Below are 20,072 nucleotides of genomic sequence, written 5' to 3'. Positions count from 1 at the left end.
ACTTTTCCTGTCTTCTAATGATCTAAAGCAGACTCAATTAACCAAAGAAATAATCACTAGCATCTGCTTAGAACCAGGGTCTACTAGTCCCTAGTAGAGGAAGGCAGTGGGTCCCTGAGCCTGCCTGCAAAAGTATATGTTCATTCATTCATTCAGCCAGTCAACACATTTACTGAGTGCCTGACTCAGTGCCAGCCTCTCTGCTAGACTTGGGGATAGAATAGTGTACAAAATAGACAGAATTCCTGTCCTCACTGAATCTATAACCTAGTTCAGAGGCTTTCAAATTTTGCTGAACAAGACCCCACAATAAGAAATATATTTTACATCATGCCTAATATGTTTATGTGTCTGTGTGTTTACATAATTAATCTGCAAAAATTTGATGAAAGAAAGTGTCCTTACTATAAGCAGAGGCTCAATATTTTCTATTCTATTTCATTTTTTAACGATGGCTTGTCACAATTTTTAAAACTGATTTTACAACCTATAACGGGGTGGCCACCCACTATTTGAAAAACACTCTTTTAAGTTTTTGAGATAAATATCAATCTAATAATCATATATACAAACGTATAATAAATGGTAATAACTGCTCAGAGGAACAGGGCAGGGTGATGGAAGACTATCATTAGAGAATTCTGGCTTTGGATTGCTAGGGTAAGCATACCTTGATGAAATGGCACTGAGGTGAGACCTGCCTTAAGTGGATTAAAAGCTAATTAAAAATGAACTAAAGGTCAGGAAAGGAGGGAAGGATCTGCATGTGAGAAGAACTTGAGCATAACTCTTAGGCAGGAAAAAACATGGTGCATGGAAGAAATAAAAGGCACTCTATGCAACCCAAGGATAGAAGATGAGAGGAAGAGTAATACAAGATAATCCTCGAGAAAAGCAGGGTCAACTGAGTGCCTTGGTTGGCGAGGAGCTTAGTTTTTTTCCCTGAGAGTAATGAATGGGAATTCATGACAAGTTATCAAAATGTAAGAAAGAAAAACTCTAAATAATAAAAGATGTTTTGTCCTGATATGCATCAGTTTCAACATTCCTACCAAGAAATATTATGCAGCCATAAAAATGAATGTGGAGCTTCTCTATGCATTACAATGGAAAGATATCCAGGACATACTGTTGATTGAAAAAAAATCAAGGAGAATAAAAATATACACAGTATACCACTTTTCAGGCAATTAATGATGTTTATACTAGATAGACTAACCAAGAAAAGGAGAAGAACCAAATAAATAAAATCAGAAATGAAAACAGAGGCATTAAAATTGATACCACAGAAATAAAGAAGATGATCAGAGACCTATTATGAACAACTATATGCCCCAAAACTAGAAAACCTAGAAGAAACAGAAAAGCCTGAGCAGACCAGTAATGGGTAGCAAGACTGAATCAGTAATAAAGAATCTCTCAGCAAAGAAAAGTCCAGGATCAGATGGATTTACAGCCTAATTTTACCAAATGTAGGAAGAACTAATACGAATTGTCTTGAAACTGTTCCAAAAAATCAGAAGACAGAATCCTCCCTAACTCATTATACAAGGCTAATGTCAGTATGGTACCAAAACTAGACAAGGACACAAGCCCAAAAGAAAACTACAGACCAATATCCGTGATGAACATAGACCTAAAACTCTTTAAATACTAGCAAATCCAATCCAACAGTGTGTCAGAAAGATTATACAGCATGATCAAATGGATTTTACACCAGGGATGCAAGGATTGTTCAACATGCAAATCAAGAAATGTGATACCAGAATAAAGAACAAAAAACATATGATTATCTCAATAGACACAGAAAAAGCATTTGTAAAATGCAGCATCTTGTCATGATAAAAAATTCTCAGCAAACTAGGCATAAAAAGAACATATCCCAAAATAATAAAGGCCATATACGAAATACCCACAGTCAACATCATACTGAATGGGGAAAGGTTGAAAGCATTCTAAGAACTGGAACACGACAAGAATGCCCATTTTCACCACTCATATTCAACATAATGCTGGAAGTCCTAGTCAGAGTAATCAGTCACGAGAAGTAAATAAAAGGCATCCAAATTGGAAAAGAAGTCGTCAAATTATCCCTGTTCACGGATCATACATTCTTCCATCTAGAAAAACGTGAAGACTCCACCAAAAAGTGATTCAATTTGATAAATGAATTCAGTAAAGTTGCAGGATGCAAAATCAACATACAAAAAGTGTGTTTCTATATGCCAACAACAATCTACCTAAGAACCAAATCCTACTTACAATAAGTACCAAATAACAAAATAAAATACTTAAGAATATATTTAACCAAGGAGGTAAAATATTTCTACAAAAAAACTATAAAACAGTGATGAATGAAATTAAAGATGACACAAATGGAAAAATATCCCATACTCATGGATCAGAAGAATTAATGTAAGTAAGATGACCCTATTGCCCAAAGCAATCCACAGATTCAAAGCAATCCTTATCCAAATATTGACATTTTTCACAGAATTAGAACAAACAATCCTAAAATTCATATGGAACGAAAGAAAGAGCCCAAATAGCCAAAGCAATCCAAATAAATAAAAAGAACAAAGCTGAAGCATCATATTACCTGGCTGCAAATTATATTACAAGTCTATAGTAACCAAAACAGCCTGGTGCTAGTATAAAAATAGACACATAGACCAATGAAACATAACAGAGAACTCAGAAATAAAGCCACACATTTACAACCAACTGATCTTCCACAAAATTCACAAGAATATACACTAGGGAAAGCACACCCTTTTCAATAAATGGTGTCCTTTTTGGAAATAAATTTCAAAAAATTGCATAGCCACATGCAGAAGACCAAAGTTGGACTCCTACGTCTCATCATAAAATGTAAGACCTGTAACTATAAAAATACTAGAAGAAAACCTAGGGAAAATTCTCCTGGACACTGGTCTAGGCAAAGCATTTATGACAAAGACCTCAAAAGCACAGAAACAAAAATAGAGAAATGGGACGTAATGAAACTAAAAAGCTTCTGTACAGCAAAGGAAATAACAGAGTGTAGAGATAACCTGCAGAATGGAAGAAAATATTTGCAAACTATTCACCTGACAAGGAACAAAATCCAGAATTTACAAGGAAATCAAACAACTCAACAACAACAACAAAGCCCACAAATAATCCCATTAAAAAGTGAGCAAAGGACATGAGACATTTTTCAAAAGAAGACCATCACTAACCATGAGACAAGTGCAAGTCAAAACCACAATGAGATATCATCTTAAACCAGTCAGAATTGCTATTATTAAAAAGACAGAAAATAACAGATGTTGATGAGGATGTGGAGAAAACAGAGCTCTTATACACAGTTGGTGGGAATATAAATTAGTATAACATCTACGGAAAACAGTATGGAGATTTCCCAAATAACTAAAAATAGAACTACCATTCCATCCAGCAATCCCACTACTGGGTATCTACCCAGAGGAAAAGAAAACATTATATGAAAAACACCTGCACTCCTATGTTATATCACAGCATTTTTCATGACAGCAAAGATATGGAATCAATCTAAGTGTCTATCAATGAATGATGCGGTACAGATACACAATGAAATACTATTTGGCCATAAAAAAAAAAAAAAGAATGAAATCACATCCATGCAGCACCAAAGATGGAACAAGATGCCATTATATTAAGTGAAACAAATCAGACACAGAAAGACAAATACCACATATTCTCACTGGTAAGTGGCAGCTTATGTACAGAAGTGCATGGAGTGTGTGGAATGATAGACAATGAAGACTTGGAAGAGTTGGGGGGTGGGTGACGAGAAATTACTTAATGGGTACAATGTACATTACTCAGGTGATGGATGTCCTAAAGCCCAGACGACACACCACCATGAAATCTATGCATGGAACAAAATTACTCTTGTACCTCAAAATTTATACAAATAAAAATGATAATAAACAAAATACACAGAAATAAATAATGAGGTTTATAAAAGAGCTTACATATTAGTATCTCCTTATATATGCATAAAATATTTTGGAAGGACATTTGAAAGAGTACAGGTAACCTAGTTACATGGGGGAAGGAGACATTTAAAATTATGGAACCATGTGAATATATTTATGTATCAAAAAAATAACTTTATCTGAAATATGGGGGATGAATTGAGGGGCAAAAATACATACTGCTATTCTGATGGTGTGCATACAGGATGATGATAGTTGCTTGAAAAACAGCAATGAGAGCAGAAATGGAGAGGCTGACAGGATTTCATAAATGCAACAAGAACTTGGTGAATAAGTGGATATGTGAAGTATGGGAAATGAGCAGATAGAGAGAGACACGAGTTTCTGGATTAAACAACCATATGGAATACTGGAAAACTCACTGACACACAGACCACCAGAGAAGGACAAGGTTTGGAAGTCAGGAGGGGCAGCGTTTAGGTCATGAGCTTAGTTTTAGATATGGTGAATTTGACATACCCTTGAGACAGTGGAGAAGAGGGAAGAGGATTTCAAGGAGGAAGCTGGATATACTATGGGAAACAGTAAACTGTTTAAGAGCATCTAGGACCAAATCCTAAGGAAGGCCAACATTTAAAGGCTGCATAAGTAAATGAGCAAGGATGACAAAGGAAATAAGTGGCCTCTTAGGAAGATTGGAGAGACCAACTCTTCCAGAAAGAGAAAGTCATTCCAAGTAGGGACTGGACAAGTACGTAGAAGCGAAGCTCCATGAGAGCAAGAATTGTATCTGCCCTGCTTACCACTGCTTCCTAACACCCAGCCACTATCAGAAGATCAAGTACTGGGAGGAAGGAGGAAAGAGGGACGGAGAAAGGCACAAATACATTTTCTCCCCTGGAAAAAGAATTCTTAGTTAAAAGGTTAAGAACCACTATAAAGCATCTTCATAAACATTATCTCATTTTCTCCTCACAATGTCCCCTGGAGGCGAGTATAGATCATGATCCCCATTCTACAGGAGAAATGGGTTCCAATTGGTTATGACTTGTACACAGCCACACTGCTAAATCCAGTCTCCAGGTTCTTTTTTCTGCTGATGAACATATTTTAGGATCCTAGAGCTAATGTTGAGCCCCAAGGTCATCAAGGCAGGGTCTGTCAACCCTAAAGCAAATAAATATTTAAGGAAGGGTACTGGTATGTTTGTAGGCATTTGTTAGCAGGCCTCTTTTTTACAGAAAGCTTTAAGGACACACAATGATGTGAAGTTAACTACTAGGTCTAAAACTGTATCCCACAGAAATTCAGAGACCCTAATCCATCCCATCTTTTTGATTCTACAGACACACACACACACACACACACACACACACACACACACACACACACACACCCTTGCACAAAATACCTATAGATTCTTTACATAAATGCCTCAAAAGAGATTTTCCAAACAACTATTGAATCTTGACTTTTATTTTTAAATTCTTCCCAACATCCTCCTTGGAAATCTGACACATCCCTCCTTATCCTCTTCATGGGGAAACTCTAATTAGCTACTGACCATCCATTTCCACTGGTCCTTCTGATAAACTGAGCTAAACAATAGAATCTTCCATCTCGAAAAACATCTAGCCTCACAGTGGTTACTTCTCCCAATTTTTGTTATTTTTTAAGTTGTTCTCTATGGGCACCAAGGGCCAAACTCCACAAGGAGACCTGCCCCAGAACTACTTGGATGGGGGCTGACTGCTGTGGCACGACTGAAGACATTTCAGCTGCTTGGGTCATACCCATGTCAGACTTGGGGGTCTGATTTGCCACAGAAATAGCCAAATATTTTAAGTAGATCTGAATTTGGTGCAGTCTTCTGTGGCCTGCTTAAATTGGCAAAGGGGTCACCATTCAGATACCCCCCAAAAACTTCAGAATATACTCCACTTACTTTTTTTTCACGCCAATAGTGTGTTGCAGGAAGTCAGGGACCCCGAATGGAGGGACCGGCTGGAGCCGCAGCAGAGGAACATAAATTGTGAAGATTTCATGGACATTTATCAGTTCCCAAATAATACTTTTATAATTTCTTATGCCTGGTCTTTACTTTAATCTCTTAATCCTGTTATCTTCATAAGCTGAGGATATACATATACATCACCTCAGGACCACTGTGATAATTGTGCTAACTGTACAAATGGATTGTAAAACGTGTGTTTGAACAATATGAAATCAGTGCACCTTGAAAAAGAACAGAATAACAGCAAATTTTAGGGAACAAGGAAACACAATCATAAGGTCTGACTGCCTGCAGGGTTGGGCAAAAAGAGCCATATTTTTTTTTCTTGCAGAGAGCCTATAAACGGACGTGCAAGTAGGAGAGATATCGCTAAATTCTTTTCTGAGCAAGGAATATTAATATTAATACCCTGGGAAAGGAATGCATTCCTGGGGGAAGGTCTATAAATGGCCACCCAGATGTCTGGGAACGTCTGTCTTATGTGGTTGAGATAAGGACTGAGATATGCCCTGGTCTGCTGCAGTGCCCTCACGTTTACTAGGGAGGGGAGAAACTCCACCACCATAGTAAATTTGTGGTCAGCCCGGTTCTCTGCTCTCAAACCCTGTTTTTTGTTGTTTAAGATCTTTATCAAGACAATACGGGCACCGCTGAACATAGACCCTTATCAGTAGTTCTGCTTTTGCCCTTTACCTTGTGACCTTTGTTGCACCCTTATCAGTGGTTTTGCTTTTTCCCTTTGTCCTGTTCCCTCAGAAACATGTGATCTTTGTTAGACCCTTATTAGTAGTTCTGCTTTTTGCCTTTTGAAGCATGTGATCTTCGTACCTACTGTTTTACACCCCCTCCCCTTTTGAAACCCTTAATAAAAAACTTGCTGGTTTGAGGCTCAGGTGGGCATCACAGTTCTACCACTATGTGATGTCACTCCCGGCGGCCCACCTGTAAAATTCCTCTCTTTGTACTCTTTCTCTTTATTTCTCAGTCGGCTGACATTTATGGAAAATAGAAAGAAAATATGTTGAAATATTGGGGGCGGGTTCCCCCAATAATAGTGAAAAGTGATAGAGGAATACAGAAATTACTCGACTTAAATTACACAATGTATATTTTTCCTTAAAATTGGATAGATTTTAAAAACAATATATATATATATGGGGTTTTTTTGTTTGTTTGTTTGTTTTGTTTGTTTGTTTTGAGACAGAGTCTTGCTCTGTTGCCCAGGCTGAAGTGCAGTGGCGTGATCTCGGCTCACTGCAAACTCCACCTCTTGAGTTCACACCATTCTCCTGCCTCAGCCTCCTGAGTAGCTGGGACTACAGGCACCCACCACCACACCCAGCTAATTTTTTTTTTTTTTTTTTTTTTAGTATTTTTAGTGGAGACGGGGTTTCATCCTGTTAGCCAGGATGGTCTCAATCTCCTGACCTTGTGATCTGCCCACTTCGGCCTCCCAAAGTGCTGGGATTACAGGCGTGAGCCACTGTGCCTAGACACTATTATATATTTTTAAAATATGATGGATTTTAAAATTGCTTTAATGGAAAATTTACATACATACATACATACATATAGATTTTGGTTCAAGTGAAGAAAAATCTAATAGCAAATGTATAAATATATGAATTATGTTTTCTTAAGTTTTTTTTTTTTTTTTTTTTTTTTGAGACGGAGTCTCGCTTTGTCGCCCAGGCTGGATGGAGTGCAGTGGCCGGATCTCAGCTCACTGCAAGCTCCGCCTCCCGGGTTTATGCCATTCTCCTGCCTCAGCCTCCCGAGTAGCTGGGACTACAGGCGCCCACCACCTCGCCCGGCTAGTTTTTTGTATTTTTAGTAGAGACGGGGTTTCACCATATTAGCCAGGATGGTCTCTATCTCCTGACCTCGTGATCCGCCCGTCTCGGCCTCCCAAAGTGCTGGGATTACAGGCTTGAGCTACCACGCCCGGCCGTTTTCTTAAGTTTTTAAGAAAATCTGAATACTTGTTACCTCCAAAACTCGTATTGAAATTTAAACTCCAATGTGGCAGTATTGAAAGGTGGGGCCTTTTAAGAGGTGAATGGATCATGAGGGCTCTGCCCTCATGAATGTATTAATCCATTCTTGGATTAGTGTATTAATGGCTTAATGGGTTATCATGGGAGGGAGCTGGTGTCTTTATAAGAGGAAGAGATACCTAAGCTAGCATGTTAGCATACTCAGCTCCCTTACCACGCAAGGCCCTGTGCCCACAGTGTCCCCACCAGCAAGAAGGCTCCCACAGGATGCCGCCTCTCAACCTTGGACTTCTCAGTCTCAAGAACTATAAGAAATAACTTCATTTTCTTTATAAATTACTCAATTTCTGGTATTCTGTTATAAGCAACAGAAAAATGAACTGATACATTAAGTTGGGGTTTTTATTTTTATTTTTTGACAAGCTAGTATTAGAATTAACTTACTTCTTTACAGTACTGGGCAAGAAGGAAATGCACTGGGGGAAAAAAAAATGGCCCAAAGTCTACACACTAGTTGAGAGGATGGATTAGAATTCAGAAGATTTCAGTTGTAGGCACTGTTTGGAAAAACTATGCATTTTCCAGCAAATGACTTAAGCTCTTCAGGCCTCCATTTCCTTAACTCTAAAATTCTATAATGTAAGGAAAAAAATTAATTAAGCAATAAAAATTAGAAATCTGCTCATGTGATACAGAAATCTTCCTGACTTACTCATAAGACTGCAAGCAAAGATAACTAGTAGGTAAATAAAACATAGATTCATTCTATATTTTAGGAATAAGACATGTACCCTATACATTATAGACCAGGAAATTTAATGTCTACAACAATAATTTCCCCAAAAGTGCAAATTCATGTATTTAACACTAATGCTAAGTTTTAACTATTTTTATTATACTTTAAGTTCTGGGGTACATGTGCAGAACATGCACATAGGTATACACATGCCATGGTGGTTTGCCACACCCATCAACCCATCATCTACATTAGGTATTTCTCCTAATGCTATCCCTCCCCTAGCCCCCCACGCCCCACAAAACATCCCGGTGTGTGATGTTCCCCTCCCTGTGTCCATGTGTTCTCACTGTTCAACTCCCACTTATGAGTGAGAACATGTGGTATTTGGTTTTCTTTTCTTGTAGTTTTAACTATTTAAATCCTAACATGTCTTGATTACATGCATTACAATGTTGCCTAAGCCTTATATAAAATGTAAGATTTGCAAAATTTATGTCTACTTGTTAATGGCTGTCTATAATCAAAGACAAACCTCTCAGCATTTAGCTTTGAGAAGGGAATGCAAAAAGAAACATAACTCATGTATTTATATAGTTGCTATTAGATATTCCCCCCGTTGGGCAGGAACCAGAATCTGTATGTATGTAAATTAAATGGTCCATTAAAATGTTTTAAAGCCTATCATGTTTTTGCTCTTATTTATATTTATAATAATAAATGCTATAATATTTACAACTGTATAATTAATCTTTGTGGGCATTTTATTACTGAAGCTTAATTCTTCAGGCCTTCGGGGAAAGTCAAATTATCTGTTGGAAAAAAAAGTAGAACAATTTGGTCTCTCATTCCCAGAGATGGATGTGTGAGTTTGATTTACCCGCCTACCTTGGTAATGTAATGTCACAGGCAGAAAGCAAAGGAGAATTCATGGACATGAAGGACTACTATCTAAGTCTTTGGCATCCCCTGTCTACTGCTTGATTTGGTTCTGATTTAGTTGTGATTTATCCCAACATCAAACTCGCTTGCCCCAGTAGTTCTCAAAAGTAACGGCATATCAAAATGCCAGAGGCATATTGTGAAAAATAGATGCTGAGATACCACTTCAGACTCACTAATTCAGAATCTTTGCTGGGGATAAAAATGGTGGGAGCGGTAGAATTCTATCTGGAGAGAATGTTAAGCAGGGTGGCACATTCTAGATCTTAATAATTAAAAGTATTCATGATTCTGAGGCATCAGACAGACACCTCTCCAGTGTATCTAACAAAGCATATTTAAGCCATACTGAATGAGGTATCTGTCTCACGCCACGGATACAGTTACTTCTACGTGTTAGATACCACCAAATCATTATGCAGATTTTAAACTGAGCGATGAAGACACGCTTATAACTGGCTTATGCTGTGTCTGGTGCATGGAGCTATTCACAGCTTTGACTTCCAATTGAAGACTTAACGCTTTATTTTATCTACTTTGCTGGAAAACAAATTCAAAACAAGAAAGAGCAAAGGTCTTTTGTTTACAAAGTTAACATCTTGCTAACACCGTGAAACCCCGCCTCTACTAAAAAAATACAAAAAAAACTAGGCGGGCGTGGTGGCGGGCGCCTGTAGTCCCAGCTACTTGGGAGGCTGAGGCAGGAGAATGGCGTGAACCCGGGGGGCGGAGCTTGCGGTGAGCCGAGATCCCGCCACTGCACTCCAGCCTGGGGCACAGAGCAAGACTCCGTCTCAAAAAACAAAACAAAACAAAGTTAACATCTTCGTCTTAACTGTGACCCAACTGCCACAGTAACACCGTTTTCCAAATAATGCTTTTACATTTATATTTATGTAGCAGTGTCCCTGTTTGTTAAAATTAATTCGTCAAATTCAGCCTATCCAGGCAGAATTTAGGCAGCAATGTCTACACTTCAGAGGTGATTAATTCAGCCTCTTTTGGGGACCTAGAGAAGAAGGCCATCTCCTACAGTTTTAGGGTTTGCTGTTAAAGCTAGGAAACATTAAGTCGGTGGCTTACAAAGGTCTTGGTCAATCTGTCTTACAGGCAAAATCTGACATCAACCATTGGCATCGAGAGGGAAAAGGCAAGACAACAAACTTTAGTGACTCAGACTCAAAAAAATTTCTTTCTTTACAGCAGAGAAGAGAGAACTAGAAGACCTCTGAAAGATGATAACACTCAATAAACACACTCTTTAGATCTTTAGAAAATATTTAAGTTTTATCCTGAATTAAAGTCTCCTTTCAAAGGGGTACTAATGCCTTTATTCCAATTTACAATTTTGTTATAGTTGAAACAGCCAGATCTTTCATCACCTTCCATCCTCTATGGTCACTCCACGTAATTCTACTGCCATAAAATAGTGTGGTGTCCTCTCCAGGAGCTGTCAGAGGACAAGCTATTTTCCTGATTGTGGAGGCTAATGACACAGGAAGGCCTGATGTGCACCAGGTTCTGCTCCCCCAACAAGCCACCTTCCTTTCAGCTAAATGCCAAGGAAGTAAATAAGCAGCACTGCCATCAGCATATATCTCAGGGAACTCAAATAGACCTGTCAGGGTTTATGGCCCCTCCTCTATTATTTTCCTCTCTTCTGATTTTATTATTCATCTCTTATTATCATTTAATTTACTTCAGCAGTTCAATAGTATAGGTATTCATGTACAGAAATAATCAGGTATTTTATATGGAAAAAAGCAATAAAGTATTTGTACATTCTCTAATGCTCATTAAAAACTGCAGAGTATAAACCCAGAGTGCTTTTCAGGTACGTTATTTTCCATTACTTATCTAATAAATGTATTAATGATTACTCAGTACACAAATAAGGATATTTAAATGCAAAGTTCTCAGGAAGTCTTATTTTTACATAATTCAACTCTTCAGATTCATTAAAAGAGATCTACTATGTTTTCAGGCTTTAAGAATAGTTGACTCCAATTATTTTTAAAAGACTTTAAAAAAAAACTGGTTCACAAATATTTTCCTTAAATATTTACCACTGCCCTTGAGGACTCCTATCAACTGCCACATCACAATGATGACGGTAATAGCAGCTCACTTTTACTCCTTGACCATCCTGACCTTATAAAATGGGCAGTCTTCATTGTCCACATTTGACAACCAAGAAAACCGAGGCCTGAAGAGATTCAGTTACTTGCCCCTTGGTAACAAAGCTGGAAAGCAAAGGGCCAGTATTCTAACTTAAGTTGCCCAACTTCAAAGCTGGAACTCTTAAACACTCTGAATAGTTTTACAGTGGGAGGTATGAGAAACGCCACTGTGGGGGAGATGGGAATGATAAGCTCTTCTAGCCAAACGGGAGAGATCGGAGGCCAGCTCAATGAGAGAGGGATGGGCAAGGAAACTGATCACAGCTGGCAGCAATCTTTTTTAAATTATGAGGGTTGGGATGGTGTCAGAGATGACTAAAGAGTGTGAGGGAAGGCAAGATGTGGAGGCGAAGAGAGGATGAAGGGTATTGGGCTAAAAGTAACCTGGCTGTTTTTGCATTCCCCAACAAATTCCTCGTGGGCTAGAGATTTATAATTCCTCCTAATTGAGAGACATAAGTTCAAAGACTTCTTCTTTGGCAATAAAGTGAAATGCAAAAACTTTTCATATTAAGAAAAAAAAAAGGGATCACCTGTACATCATAGATTTTATCCGTTTTTTTAAAACACTTTTTTTTTTTTTTTTTTTTTGAGACAGAGTCCCGCCCTGTCACCCAGGCTGAAAGGCAGTGGTGTGATCTCGGCTCACTGCAATCTCCGCCTCCCAAGTTCAAGTGGTTCTCCTGCCTCAGCCTCCCAAGTAGTTGGGATTACAGGCGCACGCTGCCATGCCCAGCTAATTTTTGTATTTTTACTAGAGACAGGGTTTCACCATGTTGGCCAGGCTGGTCTTGAACTCCTGAGCTCAACTGATCCACTCACCTTAGCCTCCCAAAGTCCCAGGATTACAGGCATAATAAGCCACCAAGCCCAGCCTAAAAACATCCTTATAGAAACATCAAGTTTTACTTACAACTTAAGGGTAAAACTAGTAATTTTTGAAGGGAAGTTCAGCAGTACTTACAAAATTCAAAATGCATATATCATTTATTCTGGCATTTCTACTACTAAGAATCTATTACATCTATACAAATTCACACATACACACACACACATTCACACATAAAGATGGTCACAGCAACAGTGTATATACAGGGAAAAATGCAAACAACCTCCTCAAAGTCATTCAGTGAGTTAAAAGCTAAATATATCCATACTACAAATACTGTACTACAATTAAAACAGAACTACATAATAAGAGTACTAACATAAGATATTCATGACATATTAAGAGAAGAAAACTGAAGACTATTTTCTGAATTCTTTATTTTAAAACTTCATATATATGTGTGCACATGTCTGCACATGTGTGTTCATGAGGAAAAATGTCTCAGAATATGAACCATGCTCTCCACAGTGCCTGCCTTGTGAGAATAAGGGTGGTTTTGGAGACTAAGGGAGCTTTTGGGAATGGGAAAAAAAATGAGGACTTGCCTTTTTAGATAGTTCAATACTACTACATGAATTCTTCTTTTATAAATTTTCTTTAAGTTTCACTCTACTGCACTTTAAAGATGGTATAGTGAAAGCGACTTGAACTATCTCCTACAGAATATATTTGCTAATTATACAGACCATCAGGAGACCATACCTTTGTTTTACCAACTGTCAACACCAGAATGTTCTATTATACAACAGAAAGGGTATGATACTAACAATCAAATTACCTCCCTAGGATACCTGCAAAAACTGGTTGCTAAGGCAAGCCCAATTACAATAAACACAACCATCCACAGGGAAATAAAAGGAAGGAAAATGTGACATGAGGCCTCCATCAGATGACTCCAGCTGTCACTCACTGGTAGATTTGGAACATAAAAGTGTACATGTCTTTAAAGAATAAATACCCACTTCCTACTAAGAACAAAACAGAATGAAAAATGACAGTCATACTTTTTGCTTAACAGATATGAGTCCTTATTACGTCTTAAGTATTGTGCTTACAGAAGCTATCAGGATACACAGGCCACAGTTTCAGCCTGATAAAGCTCACAATCAAATGAAAATGAAGAGCTATGCAATGAAGATGGGACTGCTGAATAGATTTGCTTGTTTGTTTGCTAATACCTGGCATAGTCTGAATAGACTGACATACAACGTGGCCAGGACACAAAGGCATTCAGAGGCAAGGTTAAGCAGGACAGGCAGACATGAATGGAATTCTTGGTCTTGGTTGTGTAAGAACCATGCTCAAACAAATTGAAATGGAAGAACAACACATGAATGCACGCCTGGGTGAAGCTACAGAAGGTACACCTTTGCAGTACAGAGCCTAGGTTCCTCCTATGCCTTTGTAGATAACCACCAGCAAAGACACAGAGCGGAAGAGATCTTAGATGTCATATGTCAATCCTCATCCAATATGTGAATAAATGCCTTCTACATTTGGCTAGCTGAGATGGCATCTCTGGGCACATGACAGGGAAGTGAGGGGTAAGTCTGGGCTACTTTCAGGATTAGTCCAGGCCATGGGAATAAAAGGGCCACTGAAATGATCCTTTCCTTTTTTCCTCTATTCTCGGTTGCGGTCAAGGCCAGTTTCCCCTCAGACTGTCCTTCCTTGTGGTAATCTGCCCAGTACAGGCTAGCCCATAGGAAGATTAGTGTAAGAAAAGCCGTAGGAGAGAAAATAAAAGAGGAGGAAATATGTGCCAGAAAGTCAGGGGAAAGCAATCTGACCTCCAATTATAGTACTATCCATCCCTTTACCGGCTTCTCTCTTCTTAACTATGAGTACTTGTGGATACCCCAATGTGAAGTAAGGTCAGTTATCTTTTTTATAATTATCCATCATATGATTAAAATTATCCCAACACTGATAGAGAAGATTATGAGCATTTTAAATACGAGAAAAAATGGGTCCCATCCAAGGTCACACAGGTAATATGTAGTGGAGACAATACTGGATTCTAGGCCTCTAGATTTCAAGTTCAGTGTTCTGTCCCTACACCACAGTTTACCAATCTACAATACATCTCCTTTAATAGGAAGCATAAAGGACAGAAAAGACCAAGTTAATTAACTACAAGAATGGGGTTAGCACTTGAAAATCTGTAAGTCTCTAGAAAAGTACTTAGCAAAGACACCAGCTTCTTTTTTAAAAATATGGACACTAGAAAGTTTTATTAGATTATAAAACCAAGAGCAAACAATTTTGCTTTAAAAATACAGAACTACAACTGGCAATCTCCTTGGTGGGCCATTAACATGAACTATCTTACAGCCTCTTTTAGCATGTAGTGGTTAATTTTATAATCTAATTAAAATTATGTGGGAAATTTTATGAAAACATATTGAAATGTAAAATGGTCTACTGACAAGGACTGAACTATTATGATGACAAATTATATTCCAACAACTTTCACTGAATCTGTGACCTTGGATAAGTCACTAAACTCATTCTCCTTGATTTCTTTATCTACAAACTACTGCAATTATAAAAATTGCAAGAATATTGCTCACAAGGAAATTGTGAAGAACAATGTGTGTGAAATAGGCTTGAAAAACTTTAATTCCCCAGAATAAACCTTTAAAAAATAAAATATTGTAAAATAATAAGAAAAACAACTACTAAGAACAACTACTAGGTTAAGTTCACAAGGAAAAGGGGAAAAACCTACTGTTAACAACATATTTTGCATTTACTCATAAATTATATATAATATGCCTTTCTTTCAAAAAAGATTTGGATAAGCTAAACCTTGTCTTTATGATGCCTACTAATCAAGTCTAAATCATATCTTAACTCTTTTATTTATGTGAGGTAAAAGTGATGCTTTTCCTCAGAGAAAAATTAAATCCTCCCAATATTCATGTTCAAGACTTTTGTCTCAAAGAAAAAGTGTATCCACAAAACCATGCAAGAAAGTACTGCTTTAGAAACAGATTTCTTAAAAGAGAGTGCCTTACATACAGATCTTTATAGGCAGGTGGGATCATGTTGTCAAGTAACTGCAAAACATTTTTTTTTTTTTTTGTAAAACATTTTTAATCCCACCCCCTATTAAGTCATTAACAATTAAAATAAGACCCTCTAGGGAGCAGATTTCCCATTTCATCACTTAAGGTCACCATGGCTTGCTTCCTACCTCTCTTCTTTTTTACCACTTGTCAAACTAGAATGGAAGGCAGGAAGGCAGCTCATGTAATTGGTCCATTTCCAGGCTGAGAGCAAATTTGATGATAAATTAAGTGAAGAGAAAGCTGGCGGGATAAATTGCTCAAATTCACTGCTCTGGAGAAGCTGTTCCTATACACAAGTTACTAGGAAATCATATTGACTCTAAAGGTAACCTGCAATCTATCCTTGATAGGCTTTCCTATTTTAGAAACTATGAAAGAACTACATCATGTGAACACATTATCTCATCCAACTTTAGTTTACATTGTTTCATTAGTTCCATTATTTCAACACAGACTGAAAAATCTTCCCGATAAGAAACTTTAGGGGCTACTATCCTTCAAAACAAGCAAGAGAAATGCAGAACAAGCAACTCATTACTGATGGAGGCTTTCAGTTTTACTAAAGCTCAAGAGAACAAAGTGATCCTAGCGGATTACATGACCTAAGGAAAAAAGGAGGGAAAGGAGAGAATGCATAAAAGTTTGAAGAAACAGTATATTCTGTTCTCCGCTTCCAATGTACAATTTAGTAAGAAGCCACAAACAGAGAAATCTCTGGGATGACCGTTAGCTGGCCTGAATTTTCACAAGGCAGCAAGATTTGAGGCAGATGATATGACAGAGCAGAAGCCTACTTGAAAAAGTCCTTGAATACATGCGCTTTTGAAGGGCTGAAGGTACTTCTGTGGCAGCGTTGTTTACACTCCTGTTATTTAACATTGGCAGACTCTACCAAGTCAAACGCTTTACACACCTTATGATGGCTACTTTAGTAAAGCTGAGCCTGATATGGGGAATACTAGAAGAAATACAACTATGTGGATTTCCTCTGACAGAGAAACCACGCTAGAAGTATCTCGCAGCACCAGGAGACTTGTAAAAGAATGTTCACAGCAGCTCCTTTCAAAACTAGGCCTATCAAAAGTGAACACAGACAAATAAATAGTAGTATTCTCATACTCAGAAGACTCTAGAGCTGTGCTGTCCAACGTGGCAGCCACTAGCCACATGTGGCTACTGAGCACTTGCAGTGTAGCTACCAGTGTTTCGAGCTATGTTGTGAGGTGTGTAACAGAAACCAGATTTCACAGACTTAACATGAAAAAAAGTAAAATAACAACATTTTTCTTGAACATTTATGAATATTATGATATGCGTTGGATCGATATTTTAGATATACTGAGCGAAAGAAAACATACTACCAAAATTAATTTTACTTGTTTCTTTTTCACTTCTTAAAATGTGGCTATTAAAATATTTAAAACTATGCATGTGGTTAATATTCTATTTCTATGGGAAGGTTCATGTTATATTTCTACTAGACAGTGCTTCACCAGATGAATAAATTACAGGTATGTGAAAAAGTATGGGTAAATCTTAACATGATTCTGAGTGAAAGAAGTCAGGTAATACAAGAATCATACTGTATTATTCCATTTATACAAAGTTTAAAACCAGATAAAACTAAATCAATGTTTAATGATGTCAAAAACAACAAAACACAAACTGCAAAGGAAGTGATAACTTTAAAACTAGGTAGTGGTTACCAAGGGGAAGAGAAAGGAACTTGTGACTGAAAGGGGGTACTTGGGGCCCTCTCAAGTGCTAAGAGCCATCTATTTCTTAACCTGGGTGATAGTTCACTTTGTTAATCTGCAGATTCATATTATATGTACTTTTCTACATTTTTATATCTCATAATTTTTAAAGTTTACAAAAAAGGACCTCAAACTGCTTTTTTGAAACATTTTTATTTGCTGTATCAACTAACCCACTAAAGAAAACCTAAAAGAATAGGGTTGAGAGACTAGTCCTAGATTTCAAATCAATATAAATAAAGAAATGTAACAACGTTAGGTCCCAGAGCTGTTTAGTCAAAACTGCATTAATTTTTCAACATTTTTAAATATTTTTAAAATTATGTCCAAATGTTTTAAAAATACAAGCAACCTATGTTTTGACAACATTATTTATCTTATATTAATGTACTCTAGGAAATAAGTGGTAGGTATATTTCTGAAAAGTTGCACGTATATATTCTTGTAAGTTGACATATTTGCACTGCATAAAATAAACACTCGATAAATGTGTTTACAAATAAATGAGAAAACATGTTCAATGTATAGAAGATTTAAAAGAAACCTTTTTGTATTTTCTTATACAAAATATTCACATTCCAAATTCTCTCTAAACAAGCTCTAATGTTTTTCTAAAAACAATTTATTTTCCTAATATGAGGCAACTGATCAGAAACTTTCCTGCACTGGAAAATAAATTTTAAAAGAAAATGAAAAAATTCACAATAGGCACAAGTCAGTGTATTGACAAGGGTGAATTAAATAAGTGCTCTGCATAACTAATATCTAGTACTTGATGAAATGTGACTAAATATAAAGGAAGTATAAGAACCAAGCTTTAACATGTATGATTTTTCTGAGCACAAAAGGCTTGGCACCTAACACAAAACACTTCAAAAGAAATGTTTTAGAATACAAATGTAAAAATCTCTTTTGACCAACTAAGAGCAATGCTGATGACCTATTTTACATTTAATTCATTTTTATGCAGAATAATTGAATTTATAAGTGAAAAAGGATCCAGAGAGGACATTTAAAGAGTCAATGTCTATACTCACCATGAACTTGGTTGATTTCTGAATTTTGGGAAAGAATTTCATCTGCTAATTTTTGAGCAGTTGGCAAAACTTCTGTGTGGTGCACTGTGATCAAATACTGTACAAACTTTTGCAGTTGGTCTCTATTCATTTGAAAGAGAGTCTCTGAAATGGGAAGATGCAGTTTGACCTGATCTGGCTTGCGGATGCGGTATAAAGACAGTGCCACAACATGGGCACAATAAAATATGTCCTTGTTTCCACAGCTGCAGGTCACTGAGGTAATCTTGCAACGATCAAAGCTGATGGCCACGTTGCAAACAGTTTCTGGCTCCGATTGTATTGCAGGTTCTGTCACTGTGCCGCTCAAGTGGAAACCTTGAGGGTGAAAGAAAGAAAGGGAGGGTTTAGCTTCTGCATTCAGATGCCATGAAATGCTCTAATTCTTTGAAATGTGTGGGACTTGACAGCAGCAAGAAAAAAATATGACAGCCTTTATATTCAAGTAAAAACATTCAGGCCACTAACCACTACTAGCACCAGCACCTTACAGGTTAAAAAAAAAAAAAAGGTATTCAACAGATATGCTGAAGTATTTTACACAACCATATGAAAACATATATTGCCGTACATTACCATCATACCTATAGGAAGTGGTTAGATTACAGCACTCAGAGGCCATCATTACTCTACTCTGAATCAGGGTATACAAGACAATAATCCCCTAGATCAGTGGGATCAGTGGTTTTCTTCTTTTTTCTACTCCTTTTTTAAAGTAGGGTCAGTCAGCTCAGCTTTCTTCTCAAAAACAAACTCTCCCCACCTTTATTCTAGGCAGCCACTAGCTGGCCCCAACCAACCAATATTGCAACTCTAAGGGGGTCCCTTTCACAAACTTTGACCAGAGAAATTTTTAAATTTAATAATCCTTTCTGTAACATGCATAACGTATATCCCAATACAGCAATGTCTATGAGCAGCAACTGCTTATAGAATTGCAGGGCCCACCAAATCTCATATACACTACCACCTAAGTAACTCATAATGATGATTCTCTTCCATGTCACATACAGAGGAAAGCTATACAGATGTATGGTTATTACACACACGGGCGCACACACACACACACACACACACACACACGGTACAAAATTACCAAGGTGGAAAAAGCCTTAAGAGGCCTTATACCTTAAACTTACACCCACACAGAAATCCTCTATGACAGTGGTCCCCAACCTTTTTGGCACCAGGGACCAGTTTTGTGGAAGACAATTAGATAATTTTCCATGGATGGGGGAAGGGGATGGTTTCAGGATGAAACTTCTACTGTTCCACCTCAGATCATCAGGCATTAGATTCTAATAAGGAGCATGCAACCTAGATCCCTCACATGTCCAATTCTCAATAGGGTTTGCGCTCCTATGAGAATCTAAGTCCACCGGTACTGGGCCACGGCCCAGGGTTGGGGGACCCCTGCTCTATGAGCTCCATGACCAATGGCCGTT

At 37.6% G+C, this 20,072-nt stretch overlaps 1 protein-coding gene across 2 annotated transcripts in view; it reads right to left on the bottom strand.

The window, feature by feature from the left end:
- The window catches only part of ZSWIM6 (zinc finger SWIM-type containing 6), a 215,812-nt gene that overhangs the window by 57,798 nt on the left and 137,942 nt on the right, over positions 1–20,072 (bottom strand). Inside the window, exon 2 of one of the 2 annotated variants that reach the window (XM_005558859.4) lies at positions 18,589–18,945. In XM_005558859.4, coding sequence (XP_005558916.3) covers positions 18,589–18,945 — 357 coding nt within the window. Of the gene's footprint in view, positions 1–18,588; positions 18,946–20,072 lie in introns of those variants that run through there. The other variant, XM_073993498.1, reaches the window with a different exon arrangement.

This window comes from Macaca fascicularis, chromosome 6 (genome assembly GCF_037993035.2).
Source record: "Macaca fascicularis isolate 582-1 chromosome 6, T2T-MFA8v1.1".
In the NCBI taxonomy this organism is placed as follows: Eukaryota; Metazoa; Chordata; class Mammalia; order Primates; family Cercopithecidae; genus Macaca; species Macaca fascicularis.
The sequence above is the reverse complement of the archived record's forward strand: the minus strand, read 5'-3'. Positions and strand labels throughout refer to the sequence as shown.